The sequence below is a fragment of the Puma concolor genome, chromosome A3 (assembly GCF_028749965.1).
Source record: "Puma concolor isolate L17-30 chromosome A3, mPumCon1.1.hap2, whole genome shotgun sequence".
Classification (NCBI taxonomy): domain Eukaryota; kingdom Metazoa; phylum Chordata; class Mammalia; order Carnivora; family Felidae; genus Puma; species Puma concolor.
In genome coordinates this window covers 7,470,668-7,487,453 of record NC_141669.1, presented here as the reverse complement: position 1 = coordinate 7,487,453, position 16,786 = coordinate 7,470,668, and the positions used below count along the sequence as shown (strand labels likewise).

Genomic DNA, 16,786 nt, shown 5'->3' with positions numbered 1-16,786 from the left:
GTCTGTGTGGAAGTCACGGTGAATGCCTGTAACCAAAGCAAAGCAGTTGTTCCCAGGTCTTTTTTTTTTTTTTTTTTTAATTTCTTGGATTCAGAAAAGTGTCTTCTTTTTTTTTTTTTTTAAGTTTTTAATGTTGACTTAAAAAAAATTTTTTTTTAACGCTTATTTATTTTTGAGACAGAGAGAGACAGAGCATGAACGGGGAGGGTCAGAGAGAGAGGGAGACACAGAATCCGAAACGGGCTCCAGGCTCCGCGCTGTCAGCACAGAGCCCGACGCGGGGCTCGAACTCACGGACCGGGAGATCATCCTGAGTTGTCCTGAGCCGAAGTCGGACGCTGAACCGAAGTCGGACACTGAACCGACCAACTGAGCCACCCAGGTGCCCCTTGTGGTCCAGAGGCTCAAGCCATTTCACACCGGGCTGCCTTTCGTGGGCTGTGCCCCCCTGGAGGCCCTGCTCAATGCTGCCCAGGGCTGCGTCTTCCGAGCCCCTGCCACTTGGAGACTGGCCCTCCACTGGATGCCAGGTTCGTGCGTGAGTCAGCTCTGGTCTCCGTTCGGCACGACGTGCTGTCTCCAGGGGCCGGCACACCCAGAAACACGTATTCACCCTGGAGAAGGTAAAGGCCGTGGGAGAAGTGTAGCCGACGCCCCACTGAAGGTCTAATCCACGTGGGTGGAGGTTCTTCTGGCGATAATTAGGCAGAAGAAAGGCCTTCTTGGGTGTCATCGGGAGGATAAAACACGTCTGAGGCTCAGGAAAGAGGCAACACGAAATCAGACCTTTGGTGTGGTGACATCTGGACCCCCTGGGGACAAATCCCACCTTGACAGGTGGCCAGGGCTCTATGTTCTGGCGTGCTGAAATCTTCAGTTTCCAGAGCTGGAAAGGAAAAGCTGCTTTTTCTGTGGGGTGTGGACACGGGGAAGGAAAGGCGACACTCGGTGTAAGTCCTGACGGACGCCCCGTGTAGCCGGTGTCTGGGGGGGTGTGGCTACACAGGAGACCGAAGGAGCGCGTGGTTTCGTGTAGTGCTAAGGGCACGGGACTGCCCTGCCCAGACCCCGACTTCCACCAGTGTCAGGGGCCTGTGGCCAGCTGTCAGCGGTGACACCACTTGGCAGCGAGAATCACCCGTGGCAGCGTCGCTTTGGCTTTCTTGGCTCGATCCCTGGGGAGCTGCAGCTGGAACGATCCCAACGTGGGCTGGCTGAGCCCCAAGAGGCTTCGGACAGTTTGTAGGGAAAGCGGAGAAAGTACAGAGGGAAGGGCTGAGGTTCCTACTAATCTGGCAGGAGAGAATCTGAGTGGAAAATAAAAATAATACGACCTTGGTGGCACCTTACGCGAGTGAAGCACAGGTCACAGAACCATGGCGTGTGTGTGTGTGTGTGTGTGTGTGTGTGTAATTTGTACAAGTACCTGAAGAGGGTTTGCTCCCCGCCAGGGTCTGTGCTAGGTGGGCCCTGGAGGTATAAAATGCACATGTGATAGGAGCGAGCCGAGTGCCGGGCGAGCAGGTGCAGGGAGCCATTGGGGTCTGGACCCTGCAGGCCCCGCTGCTCACGCGTCCTCGGAAAACGTGGGGTTGGAAGTAGCCAAGCTCAGTCTGGAGGCCGATCGGCTTCTCTCTGCAGCGAGAGCTGGGAGAGCGCCTCGTGGAGGGAGGAGGCCCGGACTCTGGTCTTGGCCTCACTTTCCAGTGATCCCGGCATCTTAGCGTCATTTTTCCAGCGGGCAGAGGGTCTGTCTAGCCTGCCGCCCACGGTTACCGGGAGGCTTAAATGACAGACGGCTGGCTGCGTGCTCTGTCACTGCAAAGCCCATATAGGTAAGAAGTGGGGGCCTGGTCGTGAGGAAGGGGGACCCTGTCGGGCCCCTCAGTGTAGGTGGAGGGGCTGGTCTGTGCTCCGCAGGAGGCCAGTCAGGTCTGGGGTCTGGGGTCTGGTCTACCAAGAGGGCACAGCTCTTCCTCGGGGATGCCCCTGAGGCTACCAGCGAGGACCCATGGCCTCAGCACCACCCCCGCCCCATCTACCAGCAGGAATTCTGCATCTTTCTGGTATTCCCTGTGTTATGTTTGAGAGGTCCCCCGGCCACGTACTCACAGGCCTGGGGACCCCGTGCTCCATCGTGCCCCCTTGAGGCCAACCACAAGGCTCTGGGCCTCGTGAGAAAACACGGTTGCCTCAAGGGTCCCAGCCGCTGCCAAGGCCAACGTCTTAGGGTCTTTTTTGGGGGGCGGGATCACGCCACCCCCTCTGCGGTACTTCGGTATCCCACAGCGACACTGCCTGGCCACTTTGTGTCACGGCTCCCCGGATTTGCACGCACAGCCATCTCCCTGGACTTGAACATGGAGCCCGGTGGGCACAGGGCTGGCCCGGCCAGTGTCCTGTCCCCCTGCGTGTACCCCTTGTGCCTCTTCCGACCAGCCTCGTTCTCAGAAGACGTCTAACCGTGTCAAGTCACTCTTCGAGAAGCCGATAGGAGCGATGGCCCCTCGGCCCAGAAAACGGACCCCTGCCCGTGTGTGACACGGCTCCCTTTGGCTTCAGGGTGTTGACGCCCCTGAGGTTTGTGCACGCGCGGATTGCTCAGGGGCACCTCGGCGGGTCTCCAGGATTCTCTGTACGGTCCTCTCTTCTCCGGCGCTCTGTCCTGTGATGTCTCACCGCCTTAGTGTCCCTGGACCGTCAGTGCCATCTCAATCAGGGACCCCTCTGGGTCCTGCCTGGTTTCCCCTCCCTCCACGGCAGCCTAGACACTTCCTCAAGGCAGCAAACGGGGGCGATTGTAGCGTTCACCCCACTGACTTCCTGTCTCTCAGGGTGACCGTCTTTCATGGCCTAAGGTCCAGTTCCTTGGAAAAGCTGGCATCGTGCCCTCGCTCTTTCAGATGTGAGGGGGTATTTGGCTCTTGTCACTCCCTCTTGGGCAGGAATGGAATTCGTGTTTCTATTATTTTAATGTTCACGCTGTCACAAGTTGGCCCGTGGCCGTCCCTTTGAAAGGCTTCTTTGCTCTTTAGCACAGTCCCTGCCATTGTCAAAGGCAGCCGGCGATACGAGAATACGATGTAAGCCTGTTCTGGTATTTCTGGGCCCCAAACAGCTACCCTTCAAGGGGCCCCGGCTCCCTGGGGTAGGAAACAACTCAGGTTTTCTTCTACATGAGAAATTAAAGTGCCGGACGCTGAGACGGGCGTGTTATCTCTTGTCTTTACTTGGTCCTCATTTCACAAATGAGGAAATTAAAGTTCAGAAAGGTAGAATGTCTTCCAGCAACACAGGGCTGCAGGGGGCCAGCAACACAGGCCTGCCTCAGCCAGGCTAGCGAAGCGGCCGGTCAGGAATCCAAGGCCTAGGAGACCTCTTGGCGGAAAAGAAGGCCGCTCTCTTGCCCGCTGCCTCTGCACGCGCGCCCTCGGACTGGACACTGGGAGAGACAGGGCTGCCCACCTCCTCGCCTTTCCTGTGGAGACCTCACAGCCTTTGCCTCTCAAAGACCATCTTTCTCCCATCCAAGTACTAACGAGGCCCGACCCTGCTTAGCTTCCGAGATCAGACGAGATCGGGCGCGTTCAGGGTGGTATGGCCGTGGACCATCTTTCTTTTTTTAATCTTTTTAAATGTTTATTTATTTTTGAGAGGGAGGGAGAGTACAAGTGGGGGAGGGGCAGAGAGAGAGAGGGAGGCACAGAATCCGAAGCGGGCTCCAGGCTCTGAGCTGTCAGCACAGAGCCCGACCTGGGGCTCGAACTCGCGAGCCCCAAGATCATGACCTGAGCCGACGTCGGACGCTTAACTGGACAGCCGCCCAGGTGCCCCAAAGCCCACCTATTTCTCGACATGCTCCCTTCTCTCTGCTGGTCAGTGTCTCCTAACTGAACTCCTGCCCCAGCCTCACCCCTCCGGTCCCTTCAGCCGGAGCGGTCTGACCTGAGCATAAATTCCGCCCCCCACCCCTCACATTTAACAAACACTGAGGGAGTCACCTGAGCCTTGCAGGATGCTAGGCTTTAGGGACACAGACAAGCCATAGGGAGGGGTTGTCACCCCTGTCCCCAGGGAACCCACCGTCTATGGACGGGGGGGACAAACAGGCGAACACAGGGGTGTGGTTACAACGACAGGTCCCTGAAAGAAGGCCGGGCAGTTAATTCAGCTAGGAGAGGCGGTGGAGAGTGGGCATGAAAGGGGAAGTTCAGGAAAGGCGGAGAAGGGCAAAGACCCGCAGCCTCCCCACATCCCTCCGCAGGATCCAGGTGAGTCCTGGAGCGGGTGTGGCTGCTTCCCTACTCCCGCCCCCGGGGAGCCCTCAGCGACACTTGCCTGGCCCTTAGGGAAGACACCAGGCCACCTCCCCGGCAACACCCTCTCCGCTCCACCGGGGCCCTCGCACCCCACCCTCTGGCACCTGCAGCCTGGGGCGTCCGTCGGCATCCTTGTTCTGCGCACGCTGCCGTCCTCTTCGGGGCCTGGAAAACCTTCTCCTCACCTTCTGTTCAGATGTCCCCCCAGGAGACTTTTCCAGTGGCGCCATCGGCCACTCACAGCACCGCGCTCCCCGACCGTCTATCTTCTATCCTGTTTGCTGCTCAAATCGTTCCTCGTGTGCTTCCGCGTCTTACCTAGAGGACTGTGAGCTCTCCGGGGGCAGAAACTAGAATGACTCACCTCTGGGTTTCTGCCCCAACGCAACGGACTCCATTAAATGCTGCTGGGTGTTGGATAAATGGATGGATGGGTGAGGGGTGGGTGGTAGATGGAGGGGTGGAGGGGTGGGTGGGCAGGGGGGCAGGTGGATGTGATCTGATCCCTGTCAAGGGGGAGCTTACATTTCAGCAGGTAGATTAGGCTCGCAATAAAATTCAATAAAATATGACAGGTTTTAGCCTTGAGGACAGAACCTCTAGCCTTTTTTTTTTTTTTAATGTTTATTTTTGAGAGAGAGAGAGAGAGAGAGAGAGAGAGAGACAGAGCACGAGTGGGGGAGGGGCAGAGAGAGAGGGAGACACAGAATCGGAAGCGGGCTCCAGGCTCCGAGCTGTCGGCCCAGAGCCTGACGCGGGCCACAAACCCACAAACCACGAGATCATGACCTGAGCCGAAGTTGGACGCTTCACCGACTGAGCCACCCAGGCTCCTGGACAGAAACTCTAGTCTTACGAGAGTTCAGAAAAGGGGGGGGAAGGCTCCGCAGAGGCTGCCATCAGAACTGGGCACTGAGAGCTGAGGAGGAAGTGTGAATACTGTCACTACTTTGTAGCACTGTCATCTCCACTGGACCTGTGCAGCCCTGTCCAGCACTTGGCTCGTGGCGTCTTATCGGCTCTGCTTGTTGGCCAGTTTGTCCCCTGAGCTCAGCGAGACATGCTGGGGAGCGGCAGGCTGCCTGCAGGGCCAGCTCAGGACAGTCCTGGAACCCACTAAACTTCTGAGTGGTGAGGGGCCTTTGGGAACGAACCTCCCTCACTCAGAGGGGACGGTGTCTCACCCTCTAGGGTGGGGAGTCCTGGTGCCTGGGCTTTCTCTCAAGAGGGGGTCACAGATATTAGGAAAATGTCTCAAGTTCCTCATTGTAGAAGTCCCTGAACGAAGGCAGGTTGGTTGAAATATGAGGGAGAGTGGATGTTAGAGCCAGAAAGCAGTTAGCGGTTGGTGGCCACAGAAAGGACAACAGGTACAAAGGCACAGGCTGGCCCCTGGCAACAAACACGTTCGGAGTCGGAGAGACTTTCCTAGGCGGATTGCTGAATTGCTGGATGCAAGGCCCATTATAAATCTTTGATCCCCCCCCAACCCCCACCTGCACGTGCGCACGCACACACACACGCACGCACACACACGCGCACACACACGCACACGACCAGGAGCAGCGTGGCCTACTGAATCACTTCCCAGGTCGGCTGGCTTTGCGAGGCAGGGAGTCAACAGGCCTGTGACAGATGGCGTGCGAAGTGCGAAAGGAGTCCAGGTGACTCCAGGGTTTTCCACCGGGACGCTAGAAGGAGGGACTCACCGTTCTAAAGACGGTAGGGCCAACTGTGAGGCAAGTAGGTGTGGGAGAGACGAAGAGCTCGGTCATTCCAAGTTTGAGATGCTAAGTGGACACAGCTGGATACGGGACTCTGATGCTCAGGTGAGAGGTGCACAGGACCAAGGCACACACGGAGGTCTCTATGGTAGAGATGTTATTTCGGAGTCACGAGACTGGAAAAGATCACATGGTTGGCGGGGCGGCGGGGGGGGGGGGGGGCGGCAGAAAGGGGGGCAGGGAGAGGAGGGGTACCAGCGAAGGAGCAGACAGGGCAGCACAAGGGAGACAGGAGTGTGGCCTGCGGGGCGGGGCTCAGCTCTGCCCAGCGCCGCTGGCAGAAACGTATGAAGACTGAGGCCTGAACTCGGGGAGGTCTCTGCTCCCTCAGTGAGGTGTGGACGCGAGCCCCAGCCGGAGCGGGTTCAAGACAGAACGTACCCCAAGAGCAGGAGTAAAGAGCGTGGCTCCGCGAGACACTTGTCGAGTCTGGGCTGGAGTGGAGGGAAGAGGCTCCCTCCCGTTCCACCTCGTCACAGGTTACGTGGCTCTCACGGTCTCACCCTGCCAGAACCCGACCAGCGTGACCGCGGTCACCAGAGGCAACCCCTCCCCTCATTTCCATCCTCCGAGGAATCTGAAGGGTGCCCCGGGAGCAGAACAGAACCCCGGACAACAGAAGGGTCGGGTTGGGCCAATATACAATGAATTTTGTTGATTCTTTTCTGAAAAGATACTGGGGTGTGTCCCGGGGCAGCTAAATGACACGGGACACAAGTTCAGTTTTGCAAATCAAAAAAGTTTTATAGGATTCAAAGAAAAAAGTTACATCACACATGTTCATTTAAATAATGTCAAAGTCTGTTACATAAAACATAATTCTGAAACATTTAAAATTTTATTATTGAAACTACAAAAGGCTCAAAGTCAAAAAAGATCAAGCAAACTGCTCAGGCAATAAAGTGCACGGGGGGGGGGGGGGGGGGGGGGAGTGAGGAGGGGGGGCTGCCGCACGAGCCCTGCTCCCAGCAGAGGGACTCTGCTGGGACAACACAAGGTTCTGGTTCTCAGGATAGTCTTTTTCAGATGGAAATTCTCCTAATTTATAGTCTTTCAGTCAACAAAACAGAGGGGGAAAAGTTTACAGAAGGTATTTCTAAATCTAATCAGGAAATGGAAGTAGAAATCAAACCCATTTTAACACATCTATTCTTTACAAACAACACTGCTCAGAGAATGAAATTTAATGTAACCAGCAACCCGATTCTCAAACACCCTGTGTTATCAACAATAGGACCTCCATTACTTTGCATAACTAAGAAAAATATGCAAATTGAATGCCATTTACGACATAGAGTCAGAAATATTTATGCTGATTTAAGATGTAAGTAGAAAGAGAAAAGACGGGGGGGGGGGGGGGGGGGGGGGTGAGGAAACATGAGCTACAATATTTAATTATGGTTCTCTTGCACCTGTCTTACGTCCCATGACCTGTAGGAATACTCAACAACGAAGTGTACAAAAACGTGAGGGCCATCTGCACGTAACAGCCAGCACTCAGACGTGTACATCAATTAGCGGTTGATACTAAAGGGCAATTTACAGGGTGTCCAGGTGATGGTTATCATACTAAAAGGACCTGAACATAAAACCTAATTGTATTTATTTAATATTTCACCTTACCATCATTTTGATAAAAGTAAACGCCAATATAACAAAGACGCAAAGGCAAGATCTAAGTACATGCGGCACAATAAAACCCGTTCCCGGGCTCACAAAGCGGTGCCACGTTCACACGTTCCTTGCATGCACCGTGTCGCCTGGATTCCCAACGCCGTCCAGCAAGAGCAATCTCCGTGGCTCCCCGGACACCAGGGCCACAGTGTCTGTGTAATTAGGGCTTGAGATCACACGGATTCAAAGTGCTGCTGCGGGTCTCATCTTCTAGGCGGATTGCAAAATACCCCGTTCCGAGTAATTTTGTCTGGTCAATTTCCTTCAAATCAAATGAACGAAAGAGAAGCTGGGTAGCACCAGTGCCATAGAGCGTAACTCGCATTTCCTAGAGTTCTTAAATAAAGGAATCGGAATATTGGAGCTGGGCTGTTTGCATGTACACTTTAGCTCAGATCAACTGTACTTTGGTGGAAAGTTCCTCCAACCGGTAAGGACATTTTCTTCTTCTCTAAGGAGTCACTGTACCCATAAAACACTATGTGTAAGGCCACAGCAAAAGAAGTCGACTGATGACTGACGAAACGGCTGGGTTTGAGTGCTTACATTACCTTTTTTTGGTGTTTGAGGTACAAACAGGCAACTAAGCAGTTTGCTCTCGGTAAAGCGAGGGCCCCCAAAGACGCAGACGCTCAGATCCGACAGCAGCTCACCGCTCACCGGGTACCTATCAGGTATTTTAAATTATTCTCTGGGGCACATCCTTCACAAGTCACACTACCGACATAAATGACTCGTTCTACTTAACCAAAATTTTGATTCCTTGGGCCACAGCCTTAAAGGAATGGTTGCCTGGAATTTCCCTCGAAAATGCTATGAAAAACTTAAATGCAAATCCCTTCCCCACCCATTTAAGAAGCCCCCATTCAACCAGTTCTGATTCGTAACAATTCTTAAATCTAAAGGGCCTGATTACAGACTTGTAATTTTTTCTTTTCGTGGCCGAATAATGTGCCAAATTGACTAAAAGTAGAGTTATTGTGAAAAACATCGTTGAACGCTGAAAAGAAGACTGTAAAATCACCTAGAAAGTGGTGATCTGAACACCAACAATATAAATATTTTAATAAAAAACAGTATAAAAATTAGTACCCTGTCTCATTTCTATAAAACACGAATAGAAAGGCTGTAAAAATCCAGATTTTGTAAACTTTATTGCCAAAATGTCTATTTGAATGCTGGTGATTCCGATGATCAAATTTTCTTCCATTTCCTCAACAAAACAAAACAAAACAAAACTTCTGAAACTACGAAACGTTATCGAACAGGGTCCCAACCGAAAAAGGAAAAGTTAACATACTTTCATCAGAACCAGCTCCCCACTTTCTCCTAGCCCCCCCACAAGAAAAAAAAATTTTTTTTGGGGGGGGGAGGGACAGTTCCATTCCTGAAAAATGCTTTTTAAAATTCGCACTGGCAATTCCCTGGCTGACCTCTCAGGCAGAGGCTGGCAGGCCCACTAGCGGGCTCCCGCATTTCTCGGCCGAGGCGATTCCGTTCAGCTTGCCAACCTCTGCCTGCCAGCCAGGGGTCTTCCTGGCGGTCATGTGGCGCCGGGCGTGCTTCGTCAGGTGGTCACTGCGCATGAAACGCCGATCACACACGGGGCACACAAACTTCTTCTCCCCGGTGTGAGTTCTGCGGTGGCGAGAAAGTTCATCAGAACGGGCAAATTTTTTATCACAGCCATCCCAGCTACAGTTAAAAGGCTTCTCTCCTAAGAGGCAGGAAAACACACATTAAAGAAGACGTAAATGCTCAGCGGCTTTACTGGACAGGTTAATTCATGTCACTTTTAAATTCTGTTCATCGAAATCTAAGAAAGTAGTATCGTCTTATTCTGGTACTGAGTTATTCAAATGTCAAGAATTCTTCCAAAATGCATTTCTTTTTGCCACACCCAAAGTACAGAATATATACGTCAAGGCCCGGAGATGTCAAACTAATGTCACATTTCGCAAGAAATTTTTTCAAAGTTTATTTATTTTGAGAGAGAGAGAGAGAGAGGGGGAGAGAAGGGGGGAAGAGGCAGAGAGAGAGGGACAGAGAGAGAATCCCAAACAGGCTCTGCATTGTCAGCAGCGTGAGCCCGATGTGGGGCTTGAACCCATAAACCACCATATCATAACCTGAGCTTGAAATCAATGCTCCAGCAACTGAGCCACCCAGGTGCCCCAAAATACACCCAGGTGTTTTTTAAACAAAAATAAATCTTTCATTGGTATAGCCTAGGGTAGGGGGAAGATTCTTGAAAGAACAATTCCTTCCCTGAAAAGCAGAGCCCCTTAGAGGCACCCATTCACTCCAATACAGCCAGGACGCTCATGCCTCAATTCTAAACCCTGCTTCATCCTGCTAGTCGGAGCTGCCGATATTCGAGCTCTGATGTGCTAACCAAAACCCGCCTACCTGAAATGCATTGTGGAAAACAATACAATGATCGCTCCTTCCAGTTCAGCCTTTCCTACACTGTGTTCCACAACCCGCTATCGTCCTACAAGCCATCAGCAGACATTTCGGTGGAAGGGAGTTCCAAGATCAGGGGTTTATACTACAGACCCTGCGGGACCGGTTATTGCACCGACATTTATGTAAGAGTGCGACCCTCCGAAAGGGGAGCTTAACAAGCAGACTATTTAACCACAGGAGCCTCACAAGCAAAACAGAACACCAACTCAAGGAACAAGAGTGCCACAGAACATCAGAGATATTCTTTTTTTTTTTTTTTTTTTAATTTTTTTTTTTTTCAACGTTTATTTATTTTTTTGGGGACAGAGAGAGACAGAGCATGAATGGGGGAGGGGCAGAGAGAGAGGGAGACACAGAATCGGAAACAGGCTCCAGGCTCTGAGCCATCAAGCCCAGAGCCTGATGCGGGGCTCGAACTCACGGACCGTGAGATCGTGACCTGGCTGAAGTCGGACGCTTAACCGACTGCGCCACCCAGGCGCCCCAGAGATATTCTAACCTAATCTACTAAAGCTGAAACTCTACCAGGCAGCTCTCAGACCTCAGTCAAACGCGAAGGCCACCAGCCCCATGTAGCTATGTAAGTATAAACTTAATGAAAAATTTACTTCCTCGGTCCCACTGTCCGCATTTCAAGCACGTGTGGCCAGTGGCTACCTTAACTGGGCAGAGAACACTTCCCCCGTTGCCAAAAATTCTACTGGACCGAGCCGATGAGACAATAAAGATGTCACCAAGTCATCAGAGTCTCGGAGTTCTTCCGAACAAAAAACTGTATGTTCCCCCAAATGAGAAAACTCCATGCCCTTAAAGGTCACGCATTTTTGAATTCAAACTTTTCCATACTTTAGAGAGACCCTTCCCCAGAGGGAACCGAAACAAGTTACGCTGATGTTTACGGAATGCGAAATTCACGTTTTCTAAAATGCTGAAAGAAAGACTGAGGAGTTTCCGGCAACGTGAAGAGAAAGGGACAGTACGAGCACCACCCGAGAAACCTGTCAAAGAACCGCGATCCCAGAACCACACGTTCTATGTGCGGGGATGAGCGGACGGCATGTTCCAGAAAAACCACCGATGGTTATGCTAACGTGAGCCCCGATCCCTACGAGACCACGAGGGTTTTTCAGAGGAAACAGGCCAGATTTCCTCTCCTCCCGGTGGTTTTCACGTGTCCCTCCCACCGGAGGCGGGCTCAGGCGTGTCTCCTGAACACGGGACCCGGCGTCCTCACACCCGTCAGTACTCACCCGTGTGAGTGCGGAGATGCGCCTTGAGGTGGGAACTTTTGAAGTAGGTTTTCCGGCAGCCTGGGACGCTGCAAACGTAATTTCTCCTTCGGGAGAAGTCTACCTGAGGGGCACAGTTCTGACCGGAGGCGACGAACACGGGAGCAGGGGCCAGGGGCAGGAACCTTGTACTGCCCACGGCCGTCCCGCCGGGCGAGGCGGCGGCAGGCGGGCGCAGGGGCCCCTGGGGCACAACGAACATCACGGCTCCCTGAGGCACAGGCGGCCCCACGAACACAGGCTGGGGCACCGGAGCAGCGTGGGGCAGGATGGGTTTCACGGTCCCCACAGACACCTGGGGAGGAGGCTTCAGAAAAGCCGGTAACGTGCCACTCTGTCCAGTCACAGGGATCATTTGGCAAAAGACGGGGGAACCGGGGACAGGGACAGAGATCACAGGGGTGGCTTTCTTCGGCAAGTCACTTTCATAATTCTTTGGTGAGCAGGTCTGAACTGCGACAGGCCACACTGCCTGCTGGCCTCTGTCCGTGGGGATCAGGCCACCAGACTCGTGCAAGCAAGGCTGAGAGGACAATGAGTCAGTGTTCAGTACGTTGTCCGTGAGTCGTGTGCCCAGCAAAGCTTCGATGTGTCCCAGAAACCGTGCTCCTCCTTCTCTGCTGCCGGAAAGTTGGTGCTCTTGAACCTGGGCAGTAGGAATGTGGCCAGGAGCAGGACTCCCCCCGGTGTGGCGGATGACACTCGTCACCACGGGCCTGCAGGAGGGGCCGGGGTCTGGCCCCAGTGGCTCTGGCTTCACACCAGGAAGGCCCCTCTCCGCCTTCCCGCTCAGCACTTGGGCTGCCTCGGCAGAGGCCGGGGGCACGGCCGTGACCAGGCACGCTTTGGAATCAGTTACTTGGGAAGCAACAAGCGTCCCTGTCGATGGCTCCACAAGATCAGGGCTCTGAGGAGGAGTCATGCACTTAAAAAAAAAGCACTGCGTGAAAAGGTTGTTTTGGTTACATTTTAAAGGGGACTTACTTTGATCACGCTGTCCCCAAGGCCTTCAAAGAGTATCTAGAAAAAATTCATCCAAGCCCGCTCACAACGGCACCCAGCACGTTTCAAGGCAACGTGACATACCTTACTTTCTAGGCTTCTTCCCCCTTATCGGACCTCTCCCAAACCAATCAGTTTGCTTAGTTTTAAGAATGTCAGTGTCCTGGGGCACGTGGGTGGCTCAGTCGGTTAAGCGTCCGACTTCAGCTCAGGTCATGATCTCAGAGTCCGTGAGTTCGAGCCCCCCCCCCCCCCCCCCCCCCCATCAGACTCTGTGCTGACAGCTCGGAGCCTGGAGCCTGCTTCGGATTCCGTGTCTCCCTCTCTCTCTGCCTGTCCCCTGCTCATGCTCTGTCTCTGTCTCTGTCTCAAAAGTAAATAAAAACATTAAAAAAAAAAAAAAAAAAAAAAAAAAGAACGTCAGTGCCCTCCTGGGCTTGCACGGCCACTGAAACAAGCAATCTGAAGTATTAGGACTACAAAGGACAAAACTAATTTATATTCAAAATAAGAGCTTTTCATAAGAATTTTTGATTCTCAATTTTTTTCAAAAAAGCCCCCCGGCGTTAGCCATTCACACACACTTATCCAGAGCCTACTGGATGCGAGGTAAAAATCTGTTGGAATGATCCCCCAAAGGCCAGGCTCTCACCAGCGGCGCTGCCTGAACCGAGCCTCCCTCGTAGCACCCAACACCTCCCCGCTTACGGAGCCCGGTGCCAAGTAACTGCGCGAGGGGGTTCTGGCCCACTGTTTGTCTAATTCTCCCCACTGTCCACAAGTCCCTTCTCCTCCCTCCTCCCAAGTCTGCCTTCCACACTCTCCTTCCAGTACAAGCTTCCAGCCCAGCACCACGAGATTCTGATTTTCGCTTCTGTTACCAACGGACCGTCCTCAACTTCTCCAAGCCGAGAAGCGGTCTCTCCCAGCGATTCTGTGGCGCCAGCAAGGCGAGAAAACAAACACGAAACGCTGCTTGACTGCACTCAACTGGCACACGTGAGAAGCGGGTTGCTCTGGGGAGGCAGAGGCCAGCACTCCAACCCAGCTAAGGAAGGCCGGAGCCAAAGCACGGGCTGTCTCTGGCCGCCACCCGTCTTTCCTGATCCCGGATGGGGGCATCGGGGCGGGGGGCGGGGAACTAAGCCCCACTCTGCAATACCCCAGGGAAACGAGTACATTTTACCTCCTCACATTGATCTGCAGATTTCATCTTATGAACGCTGTACCCTGTGGCTGCACGCTATGATCTAGCAACGGAAAGAGCGCATTTTGAAGGGAGAAGAGAAGTTTGCACCCTGAGGGTCCACAGAGGTTATGCACTTGACTAGCAGCACACCAATGACTCTACCCGCAAGGTCTTCAACACATTTATTTAACGTAATCCAGCCACTACACAAAATGCTCTTCTCCCCGCTTCTTACCAGAGTCGATAAAGAATCGAAGTCCTTTGGTAGCTCAGGTGCGGCTGCGTCAACATGCACAGCGGTAGTGACATCCCCAGAGTCAGAGACAGGCGTGAGAGGTCTTATCTTTAATAGGTCACCTTTCTGGGATCTTTGACCCCAGGCGCTCATGCAGACAAGAGCCTCAACGGCTTCGATGTCATTCTGCTCCAAGACGCTGCACGTAGACCTTTCGCTATCGTGCCGCTTCCTCTCCAGGATCGACTCACAGATGTCCATGAGGTCCACCTAAAGGCGACACAACACAATGGCTTCTCAGTCCGGGGGAAGCTGAGGGCGCGACCCCGAGGGGCGCGTGGATACGCACCCCAAGCACGTGCACTACACACGTAACACACACCCATGACCACACACAAACCCCGTATTCTAGAAAAATACGCCAACGGAACATTCACATCAATTTCACTTTTTTTTTTTTTTAAGCCAACGTTCTGAAGAGTGAGGACGACTGGACTCGGCTGGCAAGCCAGTGTCCACGGAAAACCCCGATTGTTAAAAAAAAGTTAAGTTAATGTTTTCCTCCAGTAAATGGCCAGTAAGCCTTTAATGCCACAGGTGTAAGCCCCGGGGGAGAAACGGACTCGGACTCTGAGTCTTCGGCTGGCGAGAGGAAACATGGCTCTTCAGAGTTGGCACCGCCACCCGAAGAGCATCCCTACGGATGCGTTTCTGGAACTCTCTGAAGCACTGAGCACAGCCTTCTAAACTCAGGGCATCACCACTTGCAGAACTTCCCGGCGGCTGAACTCCACGTGTGCCAGGAAGGTGGAGCCCATGCTGGTTTAGCCCTGTTCCCCACGCTCAGAACACTCACTCACTCCTTAACGCCACAAGGCTAGGCGGCAGACAGGAAGAAGAATTTTAAAAAGCTACCGCAACCTAGGAGAGGGACATCTTTCCTGCGTGTCACACCAGTCTAAGCAGGAAGGGGGGACAGATGCAACTGGAATCCACTGATCCCTTCCCAAAGACCCTTTAAATCTGCAAAGATACAGGTTTCCACTCAGCTCGCCTCAGCATCAAATCCTGCTTTCCCGCAGGTCCCCCCAGAGCAGGCCAGGATCGTGACCGCCGCTGGCCGGGCTTCTGACCTCGGCCTGGTCCCCGGAATCATGAGGTCACAGACAGGAGGCTGTGGACGGCAGGTATGCAGCGCACTCAGACCTCTCTCTCTCAAGCCCTCAGGGTCCTCGAGTCTCGACGACCAAGGTCCCAGCCGCCTTCAAGCCCAGACACCAGGTGGCCAAGGCTGAGGAAAGAAGCACCCTACTTCACCTCCCCCACCCCGCCTTCTTTTCAGCTTTGCCCCGCCCTCTTCCCCTCACCCATCGAATGTGGTCTTCACGCCAGCTTTGCCCCGCCCACCGCATCTGGTCTTCAGGCCAGTTTTACCCCGCCCCTGCCCCGCCTTCCCGTCCGCTTTGCCCCGCCCTCCACCCCCACCTACCCCAAGTGGTCTTCAAATGAGCTTGCTCCGCCCCCTAACGTACCGCCCTCCCGACAGCTTTGCCCCTCCCTGTACCCCCACCCACCACCTGTGGTCTTCAGGCCGGCCTTGCCCCGCCCCCTATGTACTGCCTTCTTTGCAGTCTTGCCCCGCCCCTCACGTACCACCTTCCTTCCAACTCTGCCCCTCCCCTGCCCCGCCTTCCCGCCAGCTTTGCCCCGCCCCCTACGTCACCCACCGCCTGCCGGCTTCCCGCCAGACTTTGCCCCACCCCCAATCCCGCCCACCCCACCCCCCGCGTGCCACCTTCCCGCCAGCTTTTACCCCGCCCCCCTCTCCCTTTCCATCATCCGGACCCCCGCCGTCCGCGGGTCGCGTTCCCGCCCGCCGCGCCCCGCCCAACGGCCGCCTCCTCACACGGCCTGGTGACGTCATGGCTGGAAATAGCCCCGCGCTGGGAGCCGGCAAAGCGGGGGCCGCTGCGGATACTCCAGACAAAGCTACGCGTAGGGCGGCGCGGGGCACACGCCCCCGCGCCACCCGGCGCGTCCCTGCACGGCTGCTGCCCCTCCCAGCTCCTGAGCCCGCTCTCGCCCCTAACCGCACGGCTCCGCCAAGGCCCCGTGCGCGTCCCCGCCCTCTTCCACGCCCCGGCCCCGCACAGGCGGCACGTCCCCGCCTCGCCCCGCGCTCAGATGGGCGCTCACTCACCGCGTGCGCGTCGCCCGGGCCCACGGAGCCCGGAGTGTGCATGGTGCCGGCGGCCCGGAGGCAACAAAGCAGCCGCGGGCGGGAGCTCAGCGCACGGCAGCAGCCGCACGTGCGCCGCGGGCGGCGGCAACGACCCTGAGCTCCTGCGGCCGGCGCGAGCCTCCGCCCGCCCGCGCCGCTCTGCCCCGGCGCGGCCCTCGCGGTGCGGGAGGGGCGGGGCGGCCGCGGAGGGAGCGGCCGTGGGGGCGTGGCGCGAAGGCAAACCAAAATACACCGCGCCCCCACCGGGGCGGGGCCGGGCGCCCACCAGCCAGTCCGCGCCAGGCCCTTGCGCCGCCGGCCAATGGGCGCCGCGGGGAGCCGCGTGATCGGAGCCTGGTCGAGGCGTGATCTGGCAGGGCGGGATGCGGCACGTGTTTTGGTCCGAACGAGGGGCGGGGCCTGAGGACCTGGAAAGTAGGGGAAAGGTCCCGGCGGCAGCGGCGGACTGAGGGGCGGTGCCCATGGTGCTGGGGAAGTACCCTGGCAGGGCTGGCTGGTGAGTGCCACGCCGTTTAAAGGGGTACCGCCCGCAGCCTGCCCAAGTGCAGGACCCGTGGAGTGAATTCGACTCGTAGAGGGAACC

General features: G+C 55.0%; 1 protein-coding gene across 4 annotated transcripts; it reads right to left on the bottom strand.

Moving 5' to 3' along the window:
* Window positions 1-6,821: 6,821 nt before the first annotated feature.
* Window positions 6,822-16,387, bottom strand: KLF11 (KLF transcription factor 11). Of its 4 annotated transcripts, none has more exons than XM_086700000.1 (4): window positions 16,162-16,385; window positions 13,962-14,231; window positions 11,497-12,475; window positions 6,822-9,494 (listed from the first exon to the last, which is right to left on the bottom strand). In XM_086700000.1, the coding sequence occupies exons 1-4, from the start codon at window positions 16,201-16,203 to the stop codon at window positions 9,214-9,216; spliced, it is 1,572 nt and encodes a 523-aa protein (XP_086556126.1). In that variant the 5' UTR covers window positions 16,204-16,385; the 3' UTR covers window positions 6,822-9,213. The 4 variants fall into 4 exon arrangements, with proteins under 4 accessions (XP_086556126.1, XP_086556127.1, XP_086556128.1 ...); XM_086700001.1 differs by having other exon boundaries at window positions 11,497-12,460; window positions 16,162-16,384; XM_086700002.1 differs by lacking the exon at window positions 16,162-16,385 and adding an exon at window positions 15,095-15,250.
* Window positions 16,388-16,786: the final 399 nt, after the last annotated feature.